At 52.3% G+C, this 22,053-nt stretch overlaps 1 protein-coding gene across 1 annotated transcript in view; it reads right to left on the bottom strand.

The window, feature by feature from the left end:
- The window catches only part of RIN3 (Ras and Rab interactor 3), a 111,885-nt gene that overhangs the window by 72,261 nt on the left and 17,571 nt on the right, over positions 1-22,053 (bottom strand). Inside the window, exon 2 of the mRNA XM_081097362.1 lies at positions 6,493-6,694. Within this exon, the coding sequence (XP_080953488.1) occupies positions 6,493-6,694 (202 nt within the window). The remainder of the gene's footprint in view (positions 1-6,492; positions 6,695-22,053) is intronic.

Genomic DNA, 22,053 nt, shown 5'->3' on the forward strand with positions numbered 1-22,053 from the left:
AGCTACGAGTTCTGGGGGCCTGGGAAATTCCGTGGCTTCCCTGAGCCTCAGCGTTCTGGTCTGCAAATGGGGTTACTAACAGCGAAGACCACCCACAGAAGCAAGGAAGGAAGTCAAAGCCCTCAGGGCTGGGAGAAGTAACCGAGATACTGCACAGGAACATGGTCCACGGGACACGGGGGTCTCCACAGACGACCCCACCCCCCACCCCGCTGCTGGGCTTTGTCCTTCAGGCTCCCAGTCGCAGGCTCCATCTAGAACCACACACGTTTATTGTGCAAAGAAGAGCAAAGAAGAAGGAGGGGTTTCCTGGAGAGAGCGGTCCAGTCGACGGTGTGGAGCCACAAGTTAAAAGAGCAGCTAAGGCCTGCGCTCCGGCCCAGGCACCTCACACCGGGCATCACCCAGCTCTCACCGCAGGCCTATGGAGTTGGTACTGTTACTGTTCCCTCTGATGGATGAAGATGTGGGGCACAGACAGATCAAAGAAACCCAAGGCCATGTGGACAGGAAGTGCACACACAGGATGCAGGCCCAGGTGTCACCGTGAGCATCTCGCTTATCTCTTGCCACCACCTGTGTGATCTACTTCCTCGGGGGTGGTGTGAAGGGTGGAAAGCTCCCCAGGCTGGTCTCTGAAAAGCCCCTCAGCTCTGAACCCGAACTCCCACCTCTGTCCGTATGGCTACAGCCTCACATAGCACCTCCTCTGCCGTGGCCAAGGCCTGGGGTTCTCCTCTGAAGAGCCAAGATAGGCACTGGGGGAAGGGGGCTGTGGGTATAAGAGGCTGCGAGTTAGTGGGGGCAGGTGGGGAGGAGCCCTCTCAGGTGCCCGCTGTGGGCAGAACCCCAGCCGGTGGTCTGCCCTGGCCACTGTCCTTTGGAATAAGACGGCCTGTTCCTCCTTCCCCTTCAGGGAGGTTTAGCTGCGCAGCTAGTCACAGGGCCGCTTCTGGGAAGTAACCGCGGCATCAAAACTGTGTCCCTGTGCAGCAAACCGGGAGACAAGGCAGAGCAGGGACCCCTGCAAAGCATTCTAAGCTCCGGCGAGTCTCCTGGGCTTACACCCGGGGAGTGCAGCCAAGGTCATTACGAGGAGGGAGACCACCTGTGTGAGCTCCCCGGGGCCCCACCTTCACCGAGTCCCACTGCTCATCCTCTAAGGAGATGCTTCCCACAGAGCGGGCAAACGTGCTAGGTGGGCCACCCAGAGCTCTTCCTCCAACACGCTTGGGGGTTCCGTGTGCAAATTCTCCCAGCCCCCCTTGCTTCTCTTTCTCTACCCCCTGCAGGTAGCTGTTGGGACGTGCAGTGCAACTAGAATCCCAGCCCTGCCACTTACTAGCTATGGGTCTGTGGGTGAGTCCCTTTTACTTCTCTGGGCCGCAGTTTCCGCATCTGCCCATGAAAGTAATCATGCCTGTCTTTCAGGGTTGCTGTGAGGAGTGCTGATCGTGTATGTGAAATGCCTGGCACAGAGTATGCACTTAAATTATAATACTTATTCAGATAAACTGCTAGCATTCACCAAGCACTAAAGCACATGCTAAGATTTTTATAGGCATTTTTATAGGCATCATCTCATTTGATAAATAATTATTTAGAAGATGATGATGATGATGAATCTTTATCCAAATGAAGAGATAGAAAAAGGACTCAAAGACCATTCATGAAGTGGCAGATTAAAAATGGCCACAAATTCTTCGCAGCTTCTCTCATCCAGAGGGCAAGTCTATTTCCCCAGACCTGGCAGGGTGGCCCTGGGCCTTGCTCGGACCAAAAGAATGCAGCAGGAATGACGTTGTGGCGTTCTGAGCCCAGGCCTCTGAGGAATGTCAGTTTCCACGCTCACCCTTCGGACCACAGCCAGGTGAAGACACCTGAGTGAGCCTGCTGGAGTCTGCTGGCCCAGCCCACAGCAGGCACAACCACTGGACATGTGAGTGAGGTCATCTCAGGCCAGCCAGCTCGTCACACTGCCAGACGATGTGGCTGCATGCTGAACCCGGGAGATATCAGCAGAAGAACCGATCAGCAGAACTCAGTCCAAACTGCTGACCCACAGAATTGTGAGCAAATCCAAAGGTGACTGTTTTAAGTCACTGAATTTTGGAGCAGTTTGTTAAGCAACAGAAGGTAGTGACATAGCCATGGGGTAGATAAACACGCAGCCTCAGACTCCTCTCTTCCCTCTACGAGGATTTTGCGATAAGGCCCATGGGTCGGATACTCCCCACCCCAGGTCCTGTCCCAGCATAGTGACCTGGGGTCCTTCCCAGACCCCAAGAGGCTTTTGCAAAGGTGAGTTTAGTTTCACAGGTAAATGACTGCAGTGCCAGAGGCAGGGTCAGAGGGTCCCGGAAGCCCCTCCCTGTCTACCTTTGCCAATGGGGGTTGGAGGAACCAGCTGATTTCAGTAACAGCTGGCACAGGGATGCTTAGGGAGAGAAGCCTGCAGCCACTGCGCCCCTCCCCCTCTCCACACAAACGTATGAAGACCCAACACTCGAGACTCTAAATGGTTTTGTGTTCACCCGCCGCTTTGGCCTGGACCATCCCGAGCTGTCTGCATTTCCACTTTTGTTATTTTGGGACTATTTTCCAGTTGCTCAGGGAGATTTTCCAATCAGGCCCATCAGGGAGTGGCTAGTCTTCCCGAGGCCGCGGGTGCAGGGGCTGCCGTGCCTGTGGAGGCAGTGATCCAGTGGCCGGAGCCCACTCTGGACGCATGTGGCCCACCTTCCCATGGCTGACGCCAGAGCTGTATCATACCATTGGTGGGCTTTCTCAATCCTGGCTGCCCAACAGAACCACCTGGGGAGCTTTTAAAGCCCACTGATGCCTGAGCCCCATTCCAAGCCAAAGAATCAGCATTTCTAAGGCTGAGGCTGAGATGTGGTGGTTTTTTAAAAATATATTTTTATTGATTTCAGAGAGAAAGGGAGAGAGAGGGATAGAAACATATTTGAGGAGGGAGGATCATTGATCGGCTGCCTCCTGCATGACCCCTGCAGGGAGAGCCCTGGCTGGTTTGGCTCAGTGGATAGAACATTGGCCTGAGGACTAAAGGGTCCCAGATTCAATTCTGGTCAAGGGCACATACCTGGGTCGCAGGCTCGATCCCCGGCCCTGGTCCAGGCACATGCAGGAGGCAACCAATCAATGTGTCTCTCTCACATTGACGTTTCTCTCTATCTCTCCCCATCCCTTCCATTCTCTCAAAAAAAAAAAAAGAAAGAAAGAAAGGAAGGAAGGAAGGAAGGAAGGAAGGAAGGAAGAAAGAAAGAAAGAAAAGAAAAAGAAAATCAATGGAAAAATATCCTTGGGTGAGGATTAACAAGAACACACAAGAAAATACAAGATAAGCCTGGAGCATCTGGTAGTGACGGAAAGTAAGGGAGGGCTCCAAAAAACTAATGAGCAAACAAACAAACCCATACACAAGGGGGCAAGTCCAAGGGACACAGGAGCCAATGGAGAGACTCCCGGTGGCCAACGCTGGAGTAATTTGAGCAACAAAATAAAGTAGCATTGGATTGTAACCCCCAGCATAAAATAAATATCCAGAGTCCATATTGGTATAAGTCAATGACTGAATAAATAAGTAAACGGGGAAGAAGAGACACATGTCTTACGCAGAAGAATTGCAAATAATTTATGTGGCTAATCAAAGAGGTGGAGTGTGACTTTTTCCTACAGTGACTTCCTTCTGAAGAGGACAGTATGGAAGGGGGAGAGGAGCAACCTTACCGTGGAGGAAGTGACAAATAATGGTCTTAGCCGGGTGACCAAGGTCAACATCAACAGTGACGAATCATGTTGCTACAATGTGCCCTTGAGATGATGTGATGAGAATAACCCCAGTCCAACCATCGGACGACTCACAGCTGAGGGGCATTCTACAAAATGTCCGACCAGTGCTCCTCAAAACCGTCAAGGTCGTCAAAAACCAAGTCTGAGAAACTGTCACAGCCATGCGACATGATGACAAGGAGACACGGCGAGGACACGGTGCCCTGGAAGGGATCCTGGCGCAGAACAAGGACATTAGGCCAAAGCTAAGGGGATCGGAATAAACTGTGGGCTTTCGTTGACACAGATGTATCAGTCTTGGTTCCTTCATTGTGACCAATGTGCCCTAAAATGTTAGACGTCAACAAGAGAAACCGGGTGAGGGATCTATAAGGGAACCCTCTGCACTCCCTTAGCAACTTTTCTATAAATCTAATACTTCTAAAAATAAAACAAACACACATTTGGGTGTAGGATGAATAAAGGTGGCTTTTTGATTGCCTTGTTTCTCGATACACACACACACACACACAAAATAAAAATCGGGCCAATATGTTCCCACCTTATCAGAGAGAAGCAGGCTGCAGGGAGGGGAGAAGGGGAGTGGTGAACGGGGTGGACATGGTCAAGGTCACATAGATATTTGGGTAAAAAGGGCCTGGATCTCCACTCTCCTGACCGCTGGCCTCAGGCTGGGTGAAGCACTGTCTCTCACTGGTGCCAGGAGGAGTGGGTCCAGGTGGTCTTAGAAGACCCTATGCGCGCTCACAGCCTGAGGACCACCCACACAGTATCTGTATCTTTAAAAGCACTGAAGGCATTGCACTTGGCGGGGGGGGGGGGGGGGGGGGGCTTGGACAGTTCGGTGGGGGTGACATTATGCAGCAAAGGGTCTTCCCAGCATCCCCTGAAGGCCATGTCCTGCAGGCTTGCTCTTCTAGCTGTGAGCTCAGGCAAGCGAGCCCAAGTCTCTGTGCCTCCATTTCCCCCCTGGGAATGGGGACACTGATACCAGAGACAGATCTGTGAGGATAAATAAGATCAGGCAAAGAGCAGCGTTAGGTAAAGTTGGCCAATCTTTTATGCAGAGCATGAGCTTAGGGCTTTGCTTCTGCTGGAAGATACAGCAGCTCCTGGGGCAGAGTGGGGTGGAAGGGCAGAGCAGGGAACAGAAGGCGCATCTGCTCCAACTCTGGGACTTTGCTGGAGGCCCGGTACGTAGCAGTCATTCCTATTTTCAGGTACCACTGCCAACCCGATGGATTTTATCTCGTCCAAAGTGAGAAGGAGTCCACTGACCACTCAGCCCATGAATTAATGAGTGTGGTCTAGTCCCCGGACACAGTGCAGCATCATAGACGACACGGAAGGTGAGGACCACAAAAGTGCCCAATGGCTGAAAGATACGATTCTGTCTGCATCACATAAAACATGTGTGTACAATACAGCACAGGAGCACCCAGATTGCCGGGGTTCAAGTTCCAGCGTGGGCCTCACTCCCTGTGTCACCTGGGGGAAATCACTCAACTTTGTATCTCAGTTACCTCATCTGTAAAATGGGCAGAATAGTCCTTCCTGCCCCAGAGGGCCGCTGCGAGGATAAACTGAGCTGATTCACGGGAAGAACTTAGACGACTGCCTGGAACAGGAAGTACTTGGTGAACACGAGCTGGCATCGATGTGGGACTCTCCATGGAAAAGGGCTGGAGAGCAACACATGCACTTCTAGCAAAAGTGACTTCTGGGAGCAGACTGGTGGTTGCCGGGGCCTGGGGAGGGAGGACTGGGGAGTGACTGGCTGCTCAAGGGCTAAGGGGTTCATCTTGGGGTGATGCAATGTTTTGGAACTAGATAGAAGTGGTGGCTACACAACATTGTGAATGTGTTAAATTGTGCATTTGGAAATGGCTACTTTTATGTTAACTGAATTTCACATCATTAAAAAAAATACAAGCAAAAAGACTTGTAGGAACTGGGTTAGTTGAAAAAAAAAAACTGGTGGCAAAGAACTTTATAAGATACTTCTTATTTTATCACTTTTGTCCAGTTTCATTTTTTTTTGTAGTGAACACGCATATCCCTTTTATAATTGAACAAATTAACTGTACCTCTTTTTTAGAAGGGAAGGGCCACGTAAGAGAAAATGCGTGGGGTGGGTGGGGGTGGCATTGGTGAGCGCTGACTCACCCTTCCTGCCCACCGGCCCCTCTCCCCGTGTGGGGCTTACCCTACTGGGAGGAAAGTGCTATTCACGGCTTAATTTCAAAGGGGGAAAGTGAGACTCAGCAAATGTGAGCATTTGCCCAACTCACAGAGCCTGATTCCAAAGAAATCTTGTGGCCCCATCACACAGCCCCTATTTTCATGTGTAAATATGTGGTGTAAAATGATTTCTCAGGTCTGTCCGGTTCTGATTCTCTCTAGTCCCCAGACACCTACCTCAGTTCTCGAAGTGTCAGTCCTGCCTCCGGTGCCCAAATGCCCAGAGGGCCCACCCAGCCACACCTGCCCTGCGCTCCAGCGGGGACACCTGCTCTCCAAACAGAAACCAGCCCTCCCACCAGTCCCCACTCACTCCTGAGCTCTGGAAAAATCACCCTGGTTGGGAAGCTAATAAACATAAGCAAGGAAAGCTAACGCGCAGCTCCCTGTAACTGTACCTGCTCCACTGACCACGAGACGAAGAGACCCCCAACTCACCCCGGCCGCCTCCCGGTGCAGGATCCTGGCTGCCTCGGCCCGGCCCAAGCCCAGCTGCAGCCACACTGGGCACGTTTTGACGAGTTTCTCCAGCACGCTGATGCCCCGGGGAGCAAGGCAGTTCTTCGGGGTGACTGGCGGACAAGGCCCCATGCCATCTTCCTCCTCCTCTTCCTCTCTTTTATCAACCTCTGGACTAGGACTGAAAACAGAATCAAATGGTCAGCCGATTCTGCAGCCTCACGGAGAGGGGTTTAGAACCAGTGGGGGCTCAATGCAACCTGCTGACTTACTTAGCATCTAGGAAGCCAGTGGCCCCCGAGGGAGTTAAAAATGAATGAACTCTTCACCTTTCGGTGCTTATAACAAAACTAGAGGCCGGATGCACAAAATTCATGCAAGGGTAGGCCTTCGCAGCCCTGGCTGCCTCGTGGGCCCAAGGCCCCGCCCCCCGCCCCCCGCCCACTGGTCATTCAGAAAGGTCATTCCGCCCATCAGTCGATTTGCATATTAGGCTTTTATTATATAGGATGGGTGAAACATAGATAGAAACAACCAGCTGTAGGACAACACTGGAGTGAACCTCACAGAAACACAATGTGAGGGAAGTAGCTAATCCCAGCCCAAGGTGGGTTCAGAGGCCTGGGGGAAGGATGAGCCAGAGGGTGCATTCAACCAGAACTCTGAATAGGATTTTAAAAACCTTTTTAGTGAACATGTAGCTTACTCACAGTGAAATGCACCAGTCTCTAGCATACAGTTAGACAAATTCTTACAGTGTCTATGCCTGTCGGCTACAACCCAGATCAAGGCAGAAAACTGTGCTGTCCGATACCGTAGCTACATGTGGGAACTGAGCTCTGAAAAATGGGTGGTCAAGCTTGGCCCGTGTGGCTCAGTGGTTGCACAGCATCAACCTATGAACCAGGGGGTCGTGGTTCGATTCCCGGTCAGGGGACATGCCTGGGCTGCAAGCTTAATCCCCAGTGTGGGGTGTGCAGGAGGCAGCCAATTAACGATTCTTTCTCATCATTGATGTTTCTATCTCTCTCTCCCTCTCCCTTCCTCTTTGAAATCAATACAAAAATATATTTTTTAAAAAGGGTGGTTTGGGGCCCGGGAATTTAGGGCTCTGGGTGAAAAGGTGAAGGGATTGAGGAGTACAGATTGGTAGTTTCAAAATAGTCACAGGAACATGAAATATAGCAGAGGGAACATAGTCAATGATACTGTAATAAATATGTATGGTGCCAGGTGGGTGCTGGAAATATTGGGGGGAACACTGTAAAGTACATGATTGTCTAACCACGATGCTGCACACCTGAAACTCATACAAACTAATATTGAGTGCACACAGTTACTGAAAAAAAAAAGTGGGTGGTCTGAGCTGAGACCTGCACAAAGGGTTTTGAACACTATTGGTATGAAAAAAAGACTGTAACTAACTCATTAATAATAACTTACATTGATTACACTCAGAAATGATAATCGTTTAGATATACTGGGTTAAATAAAACATTAGTAAAATTAATTCCACTGATTTCTTTTTACATGTGGCTACTAGGAGATCTACAACTACCTACGAGGCTTGTGTTCTACCTGTTGGATGCGCTGATACAGACACTTCCAGGAGTGTCTCCTGTGGCCCCTCCCAGTCAGCATCCCTGCCCCCACCAGGAGGACGTGACAGGCCAGGGCGGGGGAGGCGGGGTGGCGGAGGAGAGTCTCGGGCTTAAGAAACAGCAAAACCAAAGCAGAGGTCCAGTTTAAGAGATCTCGGACCCTGCCCGGAGCACTTCCCCCGCCCCCCTCCCCCCCCCACACACACACACTGTGATTCTAGAAAAGGAGAGATGGCATCTGAGTGCCTCCAACCTGGAGTCAGGTGGGCTGTGTGGTCTGTTTGCATCCCACCTGAGGGAGGAACTAAGTCTGCAGGGGTGAGGCCTTAATCAGGCCAAAGGGAGTAGTTATGAAGCCAGGAGGCTGTGGCTCTTTGCCCTGTGTGTCCCTGTGACGCTGCCCAGGGTCACCCGTGATCAGGGTTGGCATTTGCTGTCAGGAGAGGCCCCGGGGGAGGGATGAGCCAGGATGGAGCCACTTCCTGGGGCATGGGAGGGGCCAGAGGGCAGCAGGACCCAGAAGTCCCGATGAGGGAACAGCATTTCCTAAAGAGGAGGTTGGGGTCCTGGTGGTGGTTGGGGGGAGGCGGTGAGGGGACCCCGGGAAGTGGATTAAACCGTCCAGCAGAGCTGTGCTGTGTTAAGCAGGTGGGTTTTGCAGAGACCTGAGCAGGGAGATGTGAGGTGATGCGGGACATGTCAAGGTCACTGTGCTACAATTCCTCCTCTGATGCCCCACCCCCAAAGCCTCCGAGAGGCCCTCCCTCTCCTGGATGCTGTGCGTGTGGCTATTTATGGATTTCCCTCTGGGTCCACACAGAAGACGGTGCCAGGTTGCCAGGACGGCAGGAGTGTCCCAGGCAGTCGCGGGCACCACGCGGCTGGGGGCGTGGGGGCAGCAGGGCAGCCCCAGGGTGTCCACAGGCTGTGACATTGGGGCCTGGTGGGTCTCATTCGGAGCTCAAGGCCGGGGCGGCCCAGCTGCTTTTGATGTAACCTCTTCCCAAGCCCTAAAGTGTGGTTGCAGCATCTCCTCTGGGAGAGAAGTTGAAACAGAGGAGCCAGAATTACCCAGAAAACAAGCACTTCGGTCCCATTAGTTTCCTCTAACCCCCCTCCCTCGCCCCCTTGAAAACCAAAAATATCTTCTGGCACCAAAAGGCTTGATGATCATCCTCAAATCTCCTCCCTTGGCCCAGGGCCTCCCTGGGGAGCAATGAGGACTCTAACGGCAGCCGGGGCGAGAGCTAGAGGCTCCTTTCTGCTCTGCCACAAACTAGGCAAGTCCGGTCCCTCTCAGGGTCTCAATCTCCTCATCTGTGCAATGGGCAGGGGGTGGCCTGGAAGACGCCTCCATTGGCTGAGTGGCCCTGGGTGACCCCTGGGAGGAATGAGGGGTTTGCCTCGCATTCATTCATACCATGAATATTTTCTGAGGGCCTGCAAGTGGCAGATGTTGGTCTAGGCGCTGGGTTAGAGCAGAGAACAAAATGATTAAAAACACACACACACCAAAACCAGTCATAGAGCCAGGAAGACGTGGCTCTTTGCCCTGTGAGTTCCTGTGCTGTTGCCCAGGGGCACCAGTGCTCAGGGCTGGCATTTGCTGTGGGGAGAGGCCGGGGGAGGGATGAGCCAGGATGGAGCCACTTCCTGGGGCGGAGGAGGGGTGGCGATAGACAAGGACAATGAGGGACCTAGCCTATGTCAGATGACGACCAGTGCTGGCGAGGGGAAGAGACTCCAGACACAGGGCTTATGTTATCTGGTCTAGAAAAACTGCAAGGAAGCCAGGGAGGTGGCAGGAGCTAGGGAGGGGGCGAGATCAGCGTGGGGAAGGGCAGGGGTCCTTGTAAGGATTCCGGGAGAGTTGGCTCTAAACCCATGGACATGGAGCCCTAACTGGTTTGGCTCAGTGGATAGAGCGTTCGCCCTCGGACTGAAGGAACCCGGGTTTGATTCCAGCCAAGGGCAGGCTTGAACCCCGGCCCTGGTCGGGTGTGTGCAGGAGGCAACCAATTGATGTGTCTCTCTCACATTGATGTTTCTCTCTCTGTGTCTCTCCTGCTTCCTTCCACTCTCTCTAAAAAACAATGGAAACATACCCTCAGGTGAGGATTAACAAAATAAATAAACCCATGTACGTGGACACCTTCCCTGAGCTGCCTTCTAGCAACTGGCCCACACCAACCCCCAGGCTTCTTTGGTAAGAAACGGGTCCATTAAGTCCTAGTGGGGACTGGGTGGCTTCAGGGTCCCCGGAGAGTCTTCGGGGAGCCACAGAGATGAACCTGCACTCCTGCCTCCAGCTCCCTGGCAGGGGGACACACCCTGCTTTCAAGGTGACCAAGAAGAAACTCTGCCCCAGGCTCTTGCATCCCCGGGACTGTGCCATCCCTCTCTTGCGATCACGTCTTCCCCTGCTCTGAAGCCGTCAATGGCGCCCACTGCCTAAGGAATCAGTCCGGTCTCCTAATACTGCAGGTATCCCTTTCTGAACAGCACCTCCCTGCAGACTCCCCTACAAAGGGCTGTTCTTCATCACCCAGCAAAAGCGGCACGTCCCCACCTGGGGCCCCCACAGGTTTCTCTATGACCCCCTCCAACATTCTCTCCAATGGGCGGGCAAAGGTTTATTGCATTGGACCCAGAAAGCAAGAACCATACAAGAAAAGACGGATAAATCAGACGCATCACAATTTAAACTTGTGCCCATCAAAATACCTCATTCAGAAAATGAATACTCAAACCACAGGCGGGGAGAAGATATTTGCAAAGCATGCATGCAACAGAGAACAACAAATCCTATATAATAAAAGGCTAATATGCAAATTGTCCCCTCGACTGGGAGTTCAACCAGGAGTTTGACCAGGGGGTGGGGCCGGCCAGCCAACCTCCCGCATCCCCTCCCCCCAGCTGGCCCAGCCTGATCGGCCAAATTGGGGCGGGCAGGCCGGACCCCAACCATGCACAAATTCGTGCACCGGGCCTCTAGTTAATTTATAAAATGAGCAAAAGATTGGAAGAGCCCTCAAAGAAGAAGACATACAAATGGCCAAAAAAGCAGGTGAAAGAGCGCTCACCTCATTAGTCATAAGGGAAATGCAAATTGAAACCACAATAAGATACCACGTCCCAACCACCAGCATGGCTATCATTACAAAGCCTGCCATCATCACTTGGTGGAGGGTGGATGTAATGAGGACTCTCGTACATTGCTGGGGAGAATGCACACTGGCACAACCACTTTGGGAAAAGGCAGGTTTTTATAAACCTTAACTTACTCTTGCCCTCTGGCCCAGTCATTCCATGTCTGTATGTATACCCAAGAAAAAAGGAAAGCGGATGTCCACTAAAAGACCTGAAGATGCCCTCACCAGTTTGGCTTAGTGGATAGAGTGTCGGCCCAGTACACCAAAGGGTCCTGGTTTGATTCCGGTCAAGGCATATACCTTGGTTGCAGGCTCCTCCCTGGCCTGGGCCTTGGTCGGGGCTCGTGCAGGATGTTTCTTACTGTCTTTCCCTCTCTCTCCCACTCCCCATAAAAACCAATGGGGAAAATATCCTCGGGTGAGGATTAACAAAAAACAAACAAAAGACCTGAAGCCAAGTACTCTCAGCAGCTTTACTCGTAATAGCCCCAGACTGGTCCAGGGGCCCATCGATGGGAGAATGGACAAACAGATGCTGGGGCATGGCAGAGTGGTACAGCAATAAATACGGAACTACAGATATTAGTACACACACCACATGGATGACCCTCAAAAGCTTTATGCCAGAGGTCCTCAAACTTTTTAAACAGGGGGCCAGTTCACTGTCCCTCAGACATTCCACACATGCGCACTGCAGGCCCGGGACACGTCGGCTGCTAAGCAGGACAGGCAGCGGCGGCAAAAACACCCAGCGGGCAGGATAAATGTTTTCGGCGGGTCGCATGTGGCCCGCGGGCCGTAGTTTGAGGACCCCTGCTTTATGCCGAGTGAAAGGAGCCAGAGGCAAAAAAATTCGTACTGTATATGAAGTTCAAGTGGTACACTCAGTATGTGTATTTACACTTTATCACGTGTAAATTTTACACCAAAACAATGAAAGAGAACCCTAGATAAATACTGGACTCTAGTTAATGATATGCATTGTAAAATATTCAGGGAGTGCCCAAAACTTTCTTTGAAATGCAAAAAAAAAAAAAAAAAAAGAACAAGAAAAAGGTAGATGGATAGAGATATGTAATAAAACAAATATACAAAAACATTAAGGGTAAGAGGGTAGTATATGAGTGTTTACTGCAAAATTCTTTCAACTCTTCTTCTGTTTAAATTTTTTTTTATAGTAAACTATTGGGGATAAAGTTTGCCCCGTCCTTGAAGGCCCGTTCAGAAGAGGCCTGCCTGCTGTTGATAGAAGCCCTAGGTTTGAATCCAGGCTGTGCGATCTCTGTCCAGTTACTTTACCTCTCTGGGCTTCAGCTTTAGCATTTTAAAAAAAGACTAATAATAATAGTTCTGCTAGTAGAGTGTTTGTGCAGATTCGCTAAGATGCCTCTCAAGTACTTTTCACAGCACACACAATCATAGTCAATGTCAACTATTGTTTTTCTAGTTCAAATTCTCCTTTTCCTCTTCTTGCTACAATTCTCCCACCTGGTAGCCTTGATTTTAGGACCTAGCGCATTGGATAGAGTGACTGAGGTACGCATCTGCGTGTTGCACTCAGCTCATACCCACGATAACATCTGGCCCCAGAGATAACCTACAAGTTCAAGCGCCTGGGAATCACGTGGCTTGACATGAAAAAAGACGTCAGTTTGTTTTGGCACAGAAACAGCCTGGGAGGGTCCCTTTGACACAGCGAGCCCAGCTGGTGCTGGCTGTCCCAGAAACCTTTCGGTGACGCGTGCCATAGAGGCCATCCGTGGGGGCTCTGACTAAATCACCGGAGAGGCCAACGGCTCTTAAGATACGGCTCTCCAGGAATTGTCCACGCCTCTCGGCGTCCTCCTCTCCCGGGGCTGGTGCAGCCGTAACAAAGGCCCGTGCAGGGCCCCTAAGAGGTGACTTGGCAGCTATGGGACCTGAGGGTGGAGAGGATCTCTAAGTGCCAAAGGCTACAGCAAGTGGAGAAGTTAGAGAAGGAACAGCTGAGGTGGGGAAGGTTTGGGTCTCGCTTGGGTCACAGGAGCAGGGAAGCCCTGAGGAGACAGAGTGACAGGGGCACCTGCTCTGACCTGGCCAGAGGGGTAATGGGGCCCGGCAGCTGCACCTGCTGGCTTGGGCCTTGGGTGACTTGAGCTGGCTGGGTGCGCACCTGTGACTGCACGGTGCCCATGGCCATGATGATGGCTGTCAGGCTCTGGCAGGATGGCACAGCTGGGGATCCCTGGAGCTGGCACCGGCCCGGCTCTATTTCAGTGCGGCGATTACTGTTCTACAACAGCCTGGCCACATCAGCGCTAACTACCAGGGACCATCGAGGAGCCCACATGGCCCTGGACATGTCATCTGCCAGCAAAACCAGTGACCCCAACACCCACGCCTCCCTTCTCAGCAGCCACACCCTGCTCAGGGCCCTGCAGAGGCAGCCCCCGGGGATCTCGGCTGATTAATGGCACCGTTGGTGCAAAAACAATGAGCCTCAGAAACTTGAGAGCAATTCCACCGGAAAGAGAAATCATTCCAGGACTAGTTTTCCTTCTGCTCCTGGGAACAGAGCATTTAGCTCGAACGTGCAGTGCTGACAGCCTCTGACACCCAGGCTGCCCCGCCCAGCTGCCGAGTGGTCAGACACTCGGGGACCCCCGGCCCAGGGCTGCAGGGACCAGGGCGGACTCAGCATCCGGTTCATGGGGGAGATTTTCTCACCAGCTCCCGGAAGAAGGAGTAAACTGGCATGGTGTGTCCCCAGCTCCCTGTGTCCCCGCCACAGGCTTATGCAACGTGAGTGAGAAAAGAGAAATATCTGCTCTGGGTGGAGAGGCATCCAAGGGGGCTGCTGAGCACAGAGGCGGAGCCACGAGTGTGGCAGCCCCGGGTGGGGCCCCCTGGACGCTGCGTGTCTGAAAGGAAGGCAGCAGGTCTCCCAGCTACGAGGTTGCGGCTAGGCTCGGGGCCACCTCTGCCCCAGGGAAGCCGCTCAGGAAGTTCCTACGACGCCTCCCTGCCTCCCTGGGACGAGAACTGAGGCCCCTTGAGCAGACTTGGCAGAACCCCGGGGAGTGTGGGATGGAAGGGGAGGACCGGGAAAAGGCCACCTCTGTCCCATCCACCACCCCGACCTCCGCTGGCCGGCCTCCAGCCACCATGAGACCAAGGGGGAGGCCTGGTCCCCAGGCTCTCAGGGCTCCCAGGCCAGCAGGGGCAGGCGTGGCTGCAGTGGTCCGTGCTCAGGTGTGGCCCGATCCCTCTGAGCAGGTGTGTGAGTACCAGACAAAGCCCCTCTCTCCAGTTGGAAGTGGCACCTCTTTCTCGAGCTGGGACAGGACCGGCCAGAGGCCCACGGAGGAGTGTGTCCTGACTCTGACCCTGGAGCCTGAGGCACACCATGCCTCGGCCCTCCCTCCAGGATGAGGGGGACAGTCGCTCACTGCCACCCCCACCCCTTATCCTTCCCCTTCCCCTCCATGCTCACCAATCCCCTGCGCAGAGGGGAAGGGACCGAGGAGATGGGGCAGGAGCGGGAGTGGGGGAGGTCACAGGAAGAGGCCTTGACCTCTCAGCTGACGTCCTCTCGCTGCAAATGCAGTCAGAGACTCGGGGCTTATTTCACACAATCTGCCAGCCCGAAGATAAAGAACGAGCCTCACCCCAACCCCGGCCACATCCCAGCCATTGTGACCTTCGGCGGGGTGTTTAGCCTTCCCGGGCCTCAGTTTCTCATCTGCACAATGGAGCTGGTAATGCCTGCCACATGGAAGGTGCATCAAGCAGCATCCAGCACACAAGAGGGGGTTATTCTAGCTGGGGTAACCATGTGTATGGTCATGCCTTTTCTCCCAGGAACACCTGTTGCTATGGCAACGACATGAGAACTGGCCCGAGAGAGGTGAGAATCCATCAGTCAGCCCCCTAAAAGCCACCGGAGCACCACGGGGGTAAAGCACCCCCAAGAATGAAAATGGTTGCACCTACTCCTCCGAAGACAATGTCAAAGTCTACGAGATGGGGACCCCGGAGCCCAGGCCCCAGCAGCCCCCCTCCCAGGACGCGCTGGAGAGCATGAGGTAACAGTGAGGATGGTCACTGCAGCAGCGGTCACCCTGAGAGGGCGGAACAACCAATGTCCATCCACAGAGAATGGGGAACAGGCTGGGACTCATCCACCTGGACTGGCACCCGGCTGCTAGGGGGTAGAAACCACTGCCTCACCATGAAATCCCGAAATCCTGTCTATAGCACACGCTGATTTCCTGATTTTGACCCTTGTGCCGAGGTTAGTAGGAGAATGTCCTTGAGTTGGGGAAATCCCCACGGAAACAAATAGGAGTCAAGGGACACAAAGCCTGCTTCTTCCCCCCACAAGGTTCAGGAAAACATGAACGAGAGAGAGAAAAGAACTAGCAGGTGTGAGAAAATGTTAATATAATTGGTGGATCTGGGTAAGAGTGTCCACACGGGGATTCACGGGTCTATTCCCGAAACTCTTCTTGGATTCCGGAGTCACGCCAAATGAAAAACCTTTTAAATCAAACAAACCCCAACACCTAATGTGAAGTGCCAGGAGCAAATCACAGAAGGAACAGAACCATGTAGATGAGGTATGAAAACACACACACCAGTTCTGTGTCTTGATTGTAGGTGCGTGCGCACACCAAAGTCAGGATGGTGGCCGCTCTGGGACGGGGGGGGGGGGGGGGGGGGGGGGGGGGACCGCGATGGGGAGGGGTGTGAAGGACGCCTCAGCCAGTTCTGTAACGATTTACCGGTTTTGAAAAGATCGGAGGCAATATGGCAAAAGATAGGATTTAACAAAGCTGACATATGGGCACTCAGGGTGTTGTTAGGCTTTTCCCTAGCTTTCGCTGTGCCGGAAATATTTAATTAAACAGCAAATGAAACGCCCACATGCACACACCTGCCCCTCGGTCCCAGAGCCTGTCACAGCTGAGCAGATACGGCGTGGGGTTCTCAGGCACCAAGCTCATCCATTTCTTGGTGAAGACTCCGGCTATTTTTCCTTGGGGTTCTCAACTCAGTCCGGAGCCTGGGGGGCCAGTGTTGGAAGTAATCAGGATGAGGCCACCCAAAGAATCAGGCCCCAGGGACTTGTTGAGAAATCCTAGGAGAGCTGCCACAGAGGTCAGCCGAGCAGAGCCAGGGCAAGTCACGGGTCATTTTTCTGCCCCGTGGCAGCCACGGGACTTGGGCCAGGAGGAGCAGCCGGTGCCAGAGGGAATGAGGCCCTGGCGTTCGCGATCGCAGGTGAAGATGCTGGCGGGGATGTGATGACAGAGGCTGGCCGCTCCACCCCTCCGTGCCTCAGGTGTCCCCCTCTGTCAGCAGGGAGCTTGTACCCCTACCTCAAAGGCCGTGTGAGGATCCAACGGAAGTGTAAGGAAACGATCCAGCCACAACTGACACGTAGCCAGTGCTAACTACTAGATGAGATGGAGGCTCGGGGACAGTTCGTGGAGGAAGTCAAGACTCTAGGCCGCAGGGAAGGAATTCCGGTTGGTGAGGGAGGAGGACCTGAGAATGTTTGGAGGGCAAGCACACCCAAAGACCAGTGGGGACATTTGGTTTGGATCAGCGGGGAGCCAGTAAAGCACTTGTCTAGGACCCAACATACTAAGTCCTGATGTGTAGTGTTTGCCAATTTCCATGGTGTCAATACTCCCACCATGACCGATAGGAAGCTGTCAATGGTTTAACAAGCAGCTTACAAAATTCCTGAATAGATACAGTAGGGCTCTGGGAGCCTACCAGCTACAGCACCAGTGGGATTAAGGCTACCCTCGGCCTCGAATGTTCCCCCACCTGGAATCCTCTCTACCAACCCCACTCGCAGTTGTTGGACTCGAGGGGATCACATGGTGGAAATGAAGGGAGGTAAGAGTTTGTGAGCTGAGTAGTGACAAGGCAAATGCTGCACTCACAGAACGGGTGTGGCACAAAGGACGTGGCTCCGAGCTCCGTCTCGGGAGACCTTGGTCTGGTCTGTCCTTCACTGAGTGGTCTTGGGCAGCTCCCTCCCCCTCTCTAGGTTCAGTGAGCGGCCTCTTCAGAAAAATGAGACGGTTGGACAGGATCTGAGGCGGCAGGTCGGTTGACTTTCCATATGAACCCAGGTGATTGATTGGCAGCAGCTGCCTAGATGGTTATGCTGGAGGCGGGTCAGAGAGAGAATGTCAGGTCTCTCAGTGACATCTTCCCTGGCTCCGAGTGGTGCCTTTACTCAGCGTGGCCCAGATCAGGGGCGATGGCGCTTCCAGCACAATGAATTCCATGACTCTGTGACTCACCGACCCCTGGCTAGACGCCACCTAAGGGCTTCTCTGCTAAGCCAGGCTGGCTCTGCCCCAGCAACAGTCGGGAGAAGGCGGGCAGCCAGCCCAGCTCCTCTGTGGCTTCCTCTCTGCCAGATGCTTCTGCCTGGACGTGTGGAAGCTGAGCCGCAGCTGCCGCCTACTTCACCTCTGGCCCAGCCTTGGGTGGACTCAGGACCGAAATCACAGCTCCCGGCTGATCGTGGCGGCCATGTGGGGTGGGAGAGACGCAGCTGGGCTCAGAATCAGCCTCTCTCACACACATAGTGGCAAACGCGTGGCAAACACGTGGCAAACACCCCCAGCCCAGGTCCACGGGCTAAATACTGACACGGGGCCTTGGCGGATCCCAGGCCAGTGCTCGGAACATCCTGTGTGACCAAGATCCCTGGGTTTCTCTCGCCCAGAAACCAAAGGCCTTCTATGATGAGGGGGGCACAGGGGCAGCTTCAGGCCCCTGACCCTCAGCGTGTCAGCCTCGAGGAGCCTGGGGCTCAGCTACTGGGCCTCTGCCCGCAGCTTCTGGGGGAAGCCAGCCCGGCAGGTCTTCCGGACCCAGGAAGTGCTGAGAGCCGGTCAGGCTGTCTCACTTGCACGTCACAGACCACATCAAGGGGTCTAGCAGCCGAAGGTCTTCAGTTTCCGCACCTGTGTGTACTGCAGGCCCTGCTGCTCAGTGTGTGTCAGGCCTGGCCCAGCGCCCAGCCTGCCTTCCAGGAGGACTGCTGGGTGCGCGGCTGTCCCCTGGGGGTTGTGCCTGTCCAGATGAGGCCTGGTGGAGCCTGCGGGGGCACCAGCTTCAGTGCTGCGGGCCCTCCTGGTGGCTGCTCCCACTATGCCAGGCCTGTCCCTCCGAAACCCCTTCCTCAGCCGCTCCAGTCATTGCCTCATGGCTTCCCTCGCCTGCCTTCTGGCCCTGGCTGCTCTGTGCTCTTGGGAGCCCTAGACACCCTACCTCCTGGGACCCTGGTTGCTCCACCCTCCCTCTGTGACCTCCTCTGGCCCCTTGAACCAGCCTAACCAGACTCAGCCTGCCATGCTGCTGACCCCCCACCCGACACCAGCCTGGGCTAGAACCTTGTCCCCAGTGCTGTGTGCGATGAGGCACTGAGTGCGGGCCAGGGCTGTGTTGACAGTAGTTTAAACATGGGCTCGGGAACCAGGCAGCCCAGGTTAGAATCCCAGCTTGGTTGCCTTGGCAAGTGATTAAACCTCTCTTTGCCTCAATTTCCTTACATTTAATATCAGTATAAAATATAATACTTGTAAGTAGTATAAGTATTATATTTTATACTTATATTAAGTATAATGTACGTATTACTACCTTATAGGATTGCTGTAAAGAGTTCAGGATAGCGTCCGGCATAGAGCAAATACCCCATCATGTTATCATCCATCCATTCATCCACTAAGTATTTATTGAACATATACTATGAACCAAACACCACCTTAGACTCATAATAATAATAATAATAATAATAATAATGACAATAATAGTTACACATAGTGAAAGAGCAGAGGACATTTCTCTCTTTCTCTGCCCCCCCCCCAAAAAAAAACAATCCTTAGAAAGTTCACTACACATAGACATGGTTACTGGAGAAGACAGGATTTGGGGGCTAGTTTCCTGACTGGGACTGAAGCTGGAGGCAGCAGGGAGACAAGAACCCAGGTCAGCAAGGGCACTGGGCAGGCCCCGTGTGTCTAGGTGACACATGGACGGTGAGATGGGCTGAGGCCACCTCTGCAAGGAGACAGGGAGGGTGACCACGTGGTGCCGCTGGGGAGTGAGGGACTGAGAGGCTGACGGGCAGAGGTGGAGGGAGGCACTTCACCCCACACCCTTTGTACCTTTTGAATTTGAGCCACAGGACTCCATCACCTACTCAAAAAGAGAATTAAGCCTAGCTGGTGTGGCTCAGTGATTGAGCATCAACCTATGAACCAGGAGGTCACTGTTTGATTCCTGGTCAGGACACATCCCCGTGTTGCAGACTCAATCCCCAGTGTGGGGTGTGCAGGAGGCAGCTGATTCTCTATCATTGATGTTTCTATCTCTCTCTCCCTGTCCCTTCTTCTCTGGGATCAATAAAAGTATGTTAAAAAACAAAGAATTAAAACAATTTGGTCTTTTGCCTCGTTGCTTCAGAGAGAGCAAGAGGGGTGGGTCACCAGCAACTCTACTGCAGCCATCAGAGAAAATCCAGCTGGGTTCTCGTTTGTACGGGAAGGACACGGGCTCATTAAGCTGGCCTGAGTGGATGTCCAGGAATGGGTCATTCAGGACAGCTACCTGCCTGCAGCATGTGATCTCTTTGTATATAAAATTTTAAAACTGCACATAATAATAATAGAAACAGCAACCACCAATTTGGGACTTTGAACAAGAACGGTTCTCGTTAAGGGGACGGCAGGTGTGGAACTGAGCTTTCTTGTTTGGGCTAAGACTGCACATGGGAGGTCATCTCCCTTCTGGAATCGATCTCAAAGGCATATTTAAAAATGCAGATCGCCCAGCTGGTGTGGCTCAGTGGTTGAGTGTCGACCTATGAACCAGGAGGTCACGTTTCAATTCCCGGTCAGGACACATGCCCGGGTTGCAGGCTTGATTCCCAGTGCGGGGTGTGCAAGAAGCAGCCGATCAATGCTCTCTTATCATTGATGTTTCTATCTCTCTCTCCCTCCTCTCCCTTCCTCTCTGAAACCAATAAAAATATATTTTAAAAAGTGCAGATAACGTTTGATGGACAAGGGTGTTCACGGCAGTGGGATTTACAGTCGCCCCAAACTGGAAACAAATGGTGAGCAACTCCGCTTGTCACACGTCCGGCTTCTCCCCTAACTCTGCCTCCCAGTGACGGTCGCTTGTACTGCTGTGCCCAGGCTCAGTACAGAACGTGTGTTCAATATAATTTTGTTAATGATCGAGTGGGCCAGGAAATATCAGTGCTATATAAAATTGGAAACATTCAACCATTTCTGGCCTACAAAGGAAGCATGTTTAGATATTTAATCTAATGCAAACCCAGGATCACAGATCTGTCCAGGTAGAGTTGCACATGTCCAAATGATGCAGAGACAAAGATACTCACTGGATTCATTAGAGCCTTGTCTGAAATGGGGAAATGACTGGAAACAATCTAAATGCACACCATAAAGGGACCAGGTAAATGAATGGAGACTATGTAAGTGTTGGTTTTTTTTAAAAAAGAAAAGAAAAGAATGAGGAAGGTTTCTGTGTACTGATATGCAAAGGTCTCTAGGGTTTGTGGTTAAATGACAAAAACATAGAACAGTAGGTAGCCTGTGCTCCCCTGTTGGGGAAAAAAAGAGAAATTACTGGTATTTGCCTAAAGAAACCCCAAAAGAAAAAAAAAAGGCACAAGAAATTAATAACTAGCAGGCCAGGTGTGAGAAGGAGTCCACAGGGCACAAAGGTGGGAAGACCTTTTCACTGAATGCATTTTTTTTTTTAAATTATACTTTTATTGTGCGTCTGTGAATGTATCACCTACTTAAAAAATAAATTAGTAATGTTTCCAGAGATTTCTGAGGGAAGGCCAGGCATTGCTCTAACTGCTTTTACATACATTAACTTCAAGTTAATCCTTTAAAACAACCGTATAAATCTGTTATCATTTCCATGTTACAGAAGGGGAAGCTGAGACACAGAGAAGCTAAGCAGGTCACTAAGGCTGTGAAACTAGGAAGTGACAGAGCTGGGATTTGAACCTGTGCACAGTCCCATGACCTTAACTCCTCTGCCAAATCCCTCCAGGTGCCTGCTTGTGATGTAAGGTTAAACTTTACAAACATACAACAGGAGAATAAATGGATGGGAGGGTAGATCTTGCCCACAGGGTGGAAGACGTAGTACTGTCGAGACGCGAACTCTACACAAACTCATCTACAGGATCGGTGCCATCCCAGCTCAGACCCAAAGGTGTTCTGTGAAAAGGCACAGAGAGATGCAAAGGACCCAGGTATCAAAGACGCGTGTGACGAAGGGGGTAGGGTTTGCTCTGCTGGGTACCAAGTCCTACTCTACAGCTACCCTGATGAAGACAGAGAAGTAGATCAGCGGACCAGACTCGTCCAGAGACATGCCCACACATACACAGTCACTTGATTTATGTGTGGCCACAGCAGAGCACTGAAGAACGGACAGCCTTTGCAACAAAATGTGCTGAGACAACGGGGTATCCACATGGGGAGAAAAGAAACTTGACTCCTCTTCACAGCGTCTGCAAAAACCAGTTCCAGGAAGACTGTCCTGAGCTCAGTGTGCAAAACAAAACAGAAGATCTTTTGGAAGAAAACAAGGAATGTCTTCATAAGCTGGTGGATAAGAGTCTTCTTAATAGTGCGCGCACAAACGCACACACACCCTTAAAAGAAGACTGCTGAATTGGACTGCGTTAAAATGAAGACTTTCTGTTCATTAAGACACCACAAAGGGGG

This window comes from Myotis nattereri, assembly GCF_964212035.1.
Source record: "Myotis nattereri genome assembly, chromosome: 1".
Lineage (NCBI taxonomy): Eukaryota > Metazoa > Chordata > Mammalia > Chiroptera > Vespertilionidae > Myotis > Myotis nattereri.